We start from the raw sequence: 9,226 nt of genomic DNA, 5'->3' as shown, positions 1-9,226 counted from the left end.
GTGCCAGGTTTCCTAGGACAGAGTTTAGTACGTGGTAAACCCTGAGTTCTTCAGTTCATCCCTACTCATGTGCCGGCCCTGTCAGACCAAGATCCCTTCCAGCTGGTTCTGTCTTGGCCAACCAGCACAGGATGGTCTCCGTGGCTGTTTTTACACATAACCAGGGAACGGCTGTTGTAGACGTTTTTTCCGTTGGCCCTGAGCAGCTGAAGTCTGCTGCAACGTACCGAGTCTCGACACAGAGCACGACAAATAAATACACTGCGCCTCACACAGTTCCAGCCTTGTGGGGCAGCTGCCTTCTCTCCAGATGAAAAATGCACGATATTCCATTCAAACACACTGAGCCTCGTCTCTCAAAGTACAGCTTTATTCCACAGAAGGCTCACAAAGCAACTCTGAAAGGAAATTCCTTGATCAAAAGACTGCAAGGATATGAAGACGGGTAAAAAACGTGGGCCTATTTTCTATAGTCCGTTCTCAACTGCGGAATTTATAATCGCTCCTCATTCGGGAGCAAGCTCATGGGTGAAGCTGCATCAGCTCTCCTTAGATGAAAAGCTGCCATCTGACAGGTCTCAGCAATTTTGGCAGGAAATAGGATCCGTTTTTCGTCTCAAGCATGCAGCTAGTTGCAAATTATGAACCCAATCCTTATGCAAGTTCTTCTGTTGGCTAAGATTACTGCTTATTCTCCTTTCAAGAAAATCCGATTTTGACATTCAGCTCCTGTCTCACCTGAAGAAGGAAGGTACATCTGGAGAAGGAATGTATCCCTCATGTAAAAAGAAACTAATTTTCTTTTAAGATACGACCAAACCAGGAATGTAAAGCATACTCCTACAGCATCCTGCTCTATTTGGGGTTCTGTTAGGTTGCCTGGAGCCTCCCACTAGATATATAAAAGTATTCTAGCAGGAGCTGTAGACTTCTGTTCCACTGAGCCATCTGTCTGGAGCTCTAGAAGCCATGCCCAGCTCTTGGTCTCCACTGTCTGCTGCGGCTTTGTTGGACATCACAGCACCAGTCTCAGAGCCAGTTGAGAGAACCTAATGGTTTACGATCAGACAGCACATCAACCTTATGCCAAAGGTGAATCCGTGGAGCTGTTTTGTTACACCAAGCACAACAAATATCTCATTTTCATGTCTGTCACTGCTCCACTGGTGAAACCATGGGCTGCTGACTTTGCGCTGTTCTTAAGTTCCTGAGACACCACATTGTGGCCCTACCTGATCTATAGATCTATAGATCAAGAGTTTGCCTCTTAGCCATGTTCTTCTTAACTTCCAAATGCTTATTCCTGTGTTTTAACCATCATCCCAATGCATCATCATTGCATTTCTTCATTTTAATATTAGCAGTTATTGACAGGAATAGTTAATGTTGTCCCTTCTGGATCCAACAGAGCAAGTATATGTCCCTGTCCTGGTTTTGACTGGGACAGACTTAGTGTTTCTTTTTAGCAGCTAGAAGAGCTCTGTGTTTTCATTTTAGTCTGGGATTTGCTATGAGAAGAATGCTGACAGCGCACTGATGTTTATAGTTGGTGCTGAGACATCAAGGACTTTCCAGCTTCCCACGTTTCACCAGTGTGCAGGAGCACAACAGGCTGGGGGGAGCACGGCTGGGACAGAGGGACCACAACTCCTCTTATGATTTGAATTTAGAACTAGGATTGAGGGTTAAACTGGCCAATGGAGTATTCCATATCATGCAGCGTCATGCCCAGTATATAGATGAGGGTTGACTGGGAAGTTTGGAATTCTCTTCTCAGGGCTCTGTCATACTCTCAGTCTCTGAGAGTTCTCTCTCTCTTTTTGGGCCTTTCACTCATCCAGGATTGCGGCGTTGGGACTTATCTGATGTTTCGGGATCACTTGCTGGGACAGAACAGGCATTGGTCACCAGGCGGTGAGCAATTACCCTGTGCATCGCTTGTTTGTATGTATTATAATCATATTATATATATTCATATAGTATTATAATTGTTACTTATTATTATAATAATTATTTAAAAATTGTTCTTATCTCAACCCACAAATCTCCTTCCCTTGTCCCCTTTAATTCTCTCCCCCATTCCCCAGGGGTGGAGGAGGGCGAGCACGCAGCTGCATGGCATTTAGTTGCCAGCTGGGTTAGACCAGGACAGTCCCCCTTTCACAAGAAAATCTTTACACAGTTACTTTTTGGTGTCCTTCTACAAGATGTTAAAGCGCTCACTTCTCACAAGCTTTACTCTACCACTCTTTCTTAAGAGCTGTACCTGTTTTATTTTGAATTCCGTTCACTCCAGCTGGATCCACAGTTCAGCTGGAACTCACTGGATTGTTGATCTAACAGTGTAAGAGCTGGAAGGGCTATTGCTTTTCCCAGCGTGCTGTTTACGGGCAGGCCAACACATAGGAAAAAAACTATATAATGGTGCAGATGACAGGGAGCAGAGATCCCTCAAATAACGAGAAGTGTGTACTTTGGGACAGAATGGGAGGTGACCCACTGAGATACCAACATCAGCTTTATTCTGTTAGTTACCTCTAGCTCAGCACTGGCCCCAGTACACAGTACAGCACCTCTGGCATTCTCCTCAAGTACTCCACCACACCACGGTACATAGCTTCTTGCTTCCTCTGCTTCCAGGCTGCAGGTTAGAGGACAGCATCCACAAGATGTTTCTCTCTAGGGTCAACAGTCTGAACTCCTATACAATTGTTTTAATTAATATCACCTAGTATTTCATGGCTGCTATTTCTGGCAGGAGCGTAACTTGTCTCATTTCCAGAGACAGTGACTTCTGCTGTGGTTGCCTCAGAGCATCTCCCATGTCAAGCGGTGCCTACAGACCCCGCTCTTCTTTCCATTCTTGCACTGGCTTTGTGTTTAGGTATCTTTTTGCTTGTGCTTTTTCCCTCCTCTCGTGCTTTTCATTCACAGGCTTCTACGTGGTTTATTAGGCCTTAAACCTGACGCCGTCATGTTCAGCCTACCTCACGGGACAGACGCTGTGCTCTGCCGCGCAGCAGGAGTCCGTACAGCCGTACGGACACACCGGACCCTTCCAGGAGCAGCGCAAGGACGAATCCAGCAAAGTGCATCCGCACGGCTCCTCCGTGACCCCCTCACCGCCTGCACGCAGCCTGCTCCGGCTGCAGCGCCGGGAGAGCCGCGGCCAGCGGGAGAGCCGGGGCCCGCAGGCGCTGCCGGACGGCACCGCGCCCGCCTCTGCCTCCCACCCGGCGCCTCAGGCCGCGGAGCGACCCCCGGCTCCGCGCGCGGCCGCGGCGCAGCTGAGGGGAGGGTGACGCCCCACACTTTGGACCCTCCTCGCTTCCCGTCCGCCTGAGGGGAGCGACCGGCGGAGAGCCGCAGCCTCTCCCGGAGGAGGCGGTGGCGGGACGCGAATACTGAGGCAGGCGAGCTGCTTCCTCCTCCTCCTCCTCCTCCTAAGATGGCGTCAGACTCCGCGGAGCAGTTCTGCGTGGCCGAGGAGCGGAGCGGCCACTGCGCCGTGGTGGACGGAAACTTTCTCTATGTGTGGGGGGGATACGTGGTAAGGCGGGAGGAGGCGGCCGGAGGGCGCTGAGGGCGAGCGGGGGAGGGAAACCGAGCGGTGGGGGGGGCACAAGAAGACGCGGGGCGGGGCGGTCCGCCGCGCCGCCACACGGGGGGAGCCGGGCCGAGGCGCTGCGGGGGGGGAAGCGGAGCGGAGGGGGGGAAGCGGAGCGGAGGGGGCGCCCCCGCCGCCCTGCCGTGCCCCGCGGCGCCCCCGCCGCCCCCTCGGCCGGTGCAGCCCCTCGGCGGGCCGGGAGCGGAGCGCTGTTTGCCTCAGCGCGGGCGCTGATTGGCTGTCGGGCAGCGCGCCGCGCGGGGCGGGCGTTTTGAGTGGCGGCGGAGGCGGGTGGGGCGGGCTTCTCCCTTCTGAGGAGAAGGGCGCGAAGGGGAGGTGGGGGGTGTCCCCTGTGCGCTGCTTTCCTCCCCTCTGTTTGCCTCCTCCTTGCCTTCCCCCTCTGCTCTGCCCTGGTGAGGCCGCTTCTGGAATATTGTGTCCAGTTCTGGGCCCCTCAGTTCAAGAAGGACAAGGAACTGCTGGAGAGAGTCCAGCGCAGGGCTGCAAAGATGATGAAGGGAGTGGAGCAGCTCCCTTATGAGGAAAGGCTGAGGGAGCTGGGTCTCTCTAGCTTGGAGAAGAGGAGACTGAGGGGGGACCTCATTAATGTTTATAAATATGGAAAGGGTGACTGTCATGAGGATGGAGCCAGGCTCTTCTCACTGGCATCCAATGATAGGACAAGGGGAAATGGAGATAAGCTGGAACACAGGAGGTTCCGCTTAAACATGAGGAAGAACTTCCCAGGAAGGGTACCAGAACACTGGAACAGGCTGCCCAGAGAGGCTGTGGAGTCTCCTTCTCTAGAGATGTTCCAAACCCGCCTGGACGCCTTCTTGTGTGATGTGATCTAGGTGGTCCTGCTCCGGCAGGGGGATTGGACTAGATGATCCTTTGAGGTCCCTTCCAGTCCCTGACATTCTGTGATTCCCTGAGCATAGGTGCCTCTGACCGGCACCCACCGTCTGCTGCTCTCTTTTCAGCTGCCCCCATCACGGAGCATGGAGGAGGCTGGTGGAGCCAGTTTGCTTCCCCTCTCCTACAAACGTGTGGTTTCTCTGTGCTCTGGGAGTGTTTCTCTCCTCTCCTTTCCTCTGCCGGGTGACGGCTGTAATTTGCGGCTGTTTTTCCAGTGCGTAATTCGTGTTCTTGTTCCCGAGTCCCTGCGTTTTTTACTTGTTAGTCGGTGTATGTTATGCACAGTGTGTTTTCCTCCCTCAGAAAGCAGTTCTTTCGCTTCAAAACCAAGCTGGTGGCAGACTTAAAGCATCTGGCTTCTTTTTTTTTTTTTTTTTCAATTTAAAGATCGGTTCTGGTTCTGGCATAAGTAAATCCTTGTGACTCTTAGCTCTGGATTAATTCAGTCCAAAAGAGAGCTATAAGTGATACTACATTAAATACAGCCAGTTCATTTATCCATAGCATCTGTGCGTGTTGGCCCTAAAATGTGCACGTAGCTGTGCTTGGTATTCCTGGTCTTAATCAGAATAAAAACTTGTTTTATTAACATATTCCATATTCTATCTGTATTTTTCATGGGCTAAGGTAAACTTTCAAATGTGCAGAGCTTGTCCTTCTGTATTGAAGCAAAGAATTCTAGTTGGGGACTCGCTGGATTTAAAATTGAAAATACATTAGGAGTGTGTGCAATAGCAGAGGGAAGGACGTTTCTAGGGCTCTCAGGTACTAGTGGCTAGTTGTCTCTTCCTAGAGCACATTAGAGTTTAATTCCTAGAAATTGGAATTATTTATTTTTCTACAACTAAAAATGTTGGACTTAAAAGTTGGGGTAGAGCTGGGCAGCTTGTGGAATTTGAGGAGTTGCTCTGCCCCTGAGCTCGACTCGTTTCACTTGGAAAGGGTTGTGTTGCTGATGGCTACTGAAATACTGAAAATACAAACAAGTCCTGTGCACTGAAATGCAAGCCCTCTGCTGTGGCAGGAGGCAAGGCAGCAGGGTTTCACTGTCTGGGCTACCCTGGCATGCCTTCACTAGCCTGATGCATGGCCAGGCTTGCCCAATACCAAACTCATGAAGCAGAAGAACCCTCAGGAGCCTGTAAACTATTCCCACAGCTTTTCTTCCTTTTGGGGGTTTTTGGTGGGTGGTATTTCTTGTGGCTGCAAGTCATGTAAGGATTTGAATGCGTATTTTGTAGTTTCAAAAAGTTAGCCACCTTTAGTATAAGCCGTGTATTTAAATAACGTGAGTTGTCTGTGATGTACAGGAAGATTTACTGTCCTTTTCTGGCCTTAAACTCCATAATACTCTGTGTAACTGTGCAACACTTAAATCACTGGTAATACACAGTAGTTCTCTATGCTTTGTTTTTCAAAAACTAAAGTTGGACTGGCTAGTGCAGTGTTTTTAAATGTTTTCTAATAAAGGATTCTGGGTTCGTGGCACAGTCAAAATGGGCAATGTGTGTTAAGTTTAGCAGATAAACTTTGCAAATGTTTTTAGTAGTTTTTACATACTTGTTTGTGGAGAGAATGATGAAAAAATCATTGTCACTCCTTAAGCAGCACTTTACACAGGTAAATCATTTCACGTTTTTACATTTTACGTGTTGATGGTGGACACTGGGTGATCTTATAGCAGCTTTCCAGTGCTTAAAGGGGGCCTACAGGAAAGCTGGAGAGGGACTTTTTCCAAGGGCATGTAGTGACAGGACACGGGGCAATGGCTTTAAACTGAAAGAGGGGAGATTTAGATTAGATATAGGGAAGAAATTTTTCACTCCGAGGGAGGTGAGGCACTGGAACAGGTTGCCCAGAGAAGTTGTGGCTGCCCCATCCCTGGAATTGTTCAAGGCCAGGCTGGATGAGGCTTTGGGCAACCTGGTGTAGTGGAGGGTGTCCCTGCCCGTGGCAGGGGGCTTGGAACTGGATGATCTTTGAGGTCCCTTCCAACCCTAACCATTCCATGGTTCTATGATTCTATGACTCCTTCCCAGCTAACTTACTTTTGGCATTGGTGTATTTGCTCAGAGCTGGTTCTGCAGCAATTGCTCAGCCTCTGGCCGCTGCCGTATCTCGATTAAATTGGGCAGAAAGCTGCAAGCTGCACGTCACAGCAGAGCCTGCCTTACGAATGGGCCCTGGCAGGACAAAGCGTACCAAACCTAGCGTGTACGTGCCTGGTTGGCACCTTTCAAATTGAGAAGGTAATGATAAAGTAGCATTTAAAAGCGAGTAATCAATATCAGGAACTAAATCCTTAATAATTACATTTCAGTTTTGTATTTAACTCCTTTTCCTCACATTCATTTACTTTTGATCTATTTTTTCTTTATTCACTGACTCCGGCTGCTTACTCCCTCAGTGTCTTTCATTTCTTTCTAAAGCTAAGACAATAATTAATAGTGTAATTGTTACTCAGCCCGAGTGCTGCAATTGCATTCTTTTGGACTTCCTTCTCCTCTTTGTTATTCTTCCTCATCGTTCTTTCCCAAATTATTTTTCTTTCTTACATGGCCTCTGTTTGGGAGTCTTCATAGATCTATTTTCCACACAGGAATTAATTTTCTCCTTCATGTTATAGGATAGGTTAAGCTCTTTTATATTTGACACTTTGTTCTTTCAAGTTCCTCCCTTCAGTCGCTGCTGTGCTTCAGTCTTTTTGTGCTTTTCAGTTACACTTTTCTCTATGATTTTCCATTATGCCAAGAATTGCCTCCTAATTCAAAGTATCTCCCCCAAAAAAAGATAATCAGTTTTCATTCAGGAGCTTCAAATCTGGTCTGGTTTGTGTTGTTACCCATCTTTCTTGGGAAAAGGTTACATTGGTCAATCTGTGCCTTTAATGAGTGGGCCTGAGGAATTAAATTACTTGTTTTTAACATTAGTACTTTTTTCTGACTTTCTATTTAGTTGTTGGGTTCTTTACCCATCTACACAAAGTCTCAGTTTCTGGAAAAGACAGAAGGGGGTTGTGGAATGAGGGGAAAATGCTTCAGGTGAAGGAGAACCTTCTTTTCCTTCAAGATGCAAAAAAACCCTAAGAACTACATTAACACTTTGGTGCTCATCCTTGACGTTCTGTATTTGGAGGTGTGAAGACTAACAGTGCAGCAAAATTTGTTCAGAGTGACCACATCAGTGGCTGAAAAAATACTCCCTTTAGTAACAGCATTTTAACAGAGGAGGGAAGCATCTTTGACAGCCCCTCTTAAGATTTTTGGGTTTTTTAAATCCGTGGTGATGTTATGGTACCGTTGGTAGCAGTTGTGTGTGTTTCCTAATGACTTAATTGTTTGCCTGTGCTGTTTTCTTATTTTTACAAACTTACAAATTATTATGTTCATATTTATTTTTACAAATTTACAAATTATTATGGTCATATTGCTTTCTGAATACTGAAACATTTCTGTCCCTACCTCTGATACACCAAACTTGTTTTTTATAATGTTCACACCTTAAAGTGAGTGATGAAAGATGCTATTAACAATCAACAAAGCTTGATGACATTAGGACACGCCTAGCACAGTATTTTTAATAGCTTCAAAAAAGAAAAACATTTTTTTTTTTAATTTCTAGTATAAAATGTGAAATATTAGCATTCTCGAGCTGCCTGTTTAAAACTGTAACGATCAGAGCTGGGGTATGACTTATGCTCTGGTAGATTATCTCCTGAAGATTATTCCACGTTGCCAAGTAACATGATTTGGTATTTCATTTCAAAACGTATGGTGTGTAACGCGTAATTGATTTAACATTTGCAAATTTTCTTGTGGTTTTAGTCAATTGAAGAGAATGAAGTTTATCTGCCTAATGATGAGCTCTGGATCTATGAAATAGATAGTGGGTTATGGTAAGTTGCATAATTTGTATTTAATTAATATATAAAGTTGATCTTTGCATAGATTACAATTAGCTGCAGTGAAAAGACTTACTTGGATTACACGAGTTATTGGGCATGTTCCCTGGAGTTTAAACAGCAGATGTTTAATGTGAAGACTGAACAACAGACAAATGTACTTGCAAATTGCTCTAGGAAACACATTAATTCCTTAAGTACCATTGTTTTTTTCCAGAGGATATTTGAAGTGGTCGGCTTAAGGCTCTGTTGTTAAAACAGGCGTGTTTTAAATCTGTATTTGTTTTGGCTTAGTTCTCCATACATTAGCTTCGATGTTAAAAGGAATATTTAAACACTGGATATTTGGATTCTTGATCTATTTACAATTATATACTTTTTGTTATTACTTAATTGTATTGCGAGTGTATTTGCATAAATAACTTGGAACAAACCAGATCTTGCACGTTACTAGCAAGTAAATCTTTACGTTTTATATTTGTTATCATAGAATCCTAGAATGGTTTGGGTTGGAAAGGGCCTCAAAGATCATCCGGTTTCAACCCCCCTGCCATGGGCAGGGACACCCTCCCCTACACCAGGTTGCCCAAAGCCTCATCCAACCTGGCCTTGAACACTGCCAGGGATGGGGCAGCCACAGTTTCTCTAGGCGACCTGTTCCAGTGCCTCACCACCCTCAGAGTGAAAAATTTCTTCCTTAGATCTAATGTAAATCTCCCCTCTTTCAGTTTAAATCCATTGCCCCTTGTCCTGTCACTACATGCCCTTGTGAAAAGTCCCTCTCCACGTGTTTGCATATC

At 46.4% G+C, this 9,226-nt stretch overlaps 1 protein-coding gene across 2 annotated transcripts in view; it reads left to right on the top strand.

Moving 5' to 3' along the window:
* The first annotated feature begins 3,448 nt into the window (after nucleotides 1-3,448).
* The window catches only part of KLHDC1 (kelch domain containing 1), a 31,322-nt gene continuing 25,544 nt past the window's right edge, over nucleotides 3,449-9,226 (top strand). For both annotated transcript variants that reach the window (XM_086613207.1, XM_086613206.1), the window contains exons 1-2: nucleotides 3,449-3,550; nucleotides 8,350-8,420. In XM_086613207.1, coding sequence (XP_086469333.1) covers nucleotides 3,449-3,550; nucleotides 8,350-8,420 — 173 coding nt within the window. The remainder of the gene's footprint in view (nucleotides 3,551-8,349; nucleotides 8,421-9,226) is intronic.

The sequence above is a fragment of the Tauraco erythrolophus genome, chromosome 6 (genome assembly GCF_009769465.1).
Source record: "Tauraco erythrolophus isolate bTauEry1 chromosome 6, bTauEry1.pri, whole genome shotgun sequence".
NCBI lineage: Eukaryota > Metazoa > Chordata > Aves > Musophagiformes > Musophagidae > Tauraco > Tauraco erythrolophus.
Note: the sequence above shows the minus strand (reverse complement) of the source record. Positions and strands in the feature narration are given on the sequence as shown.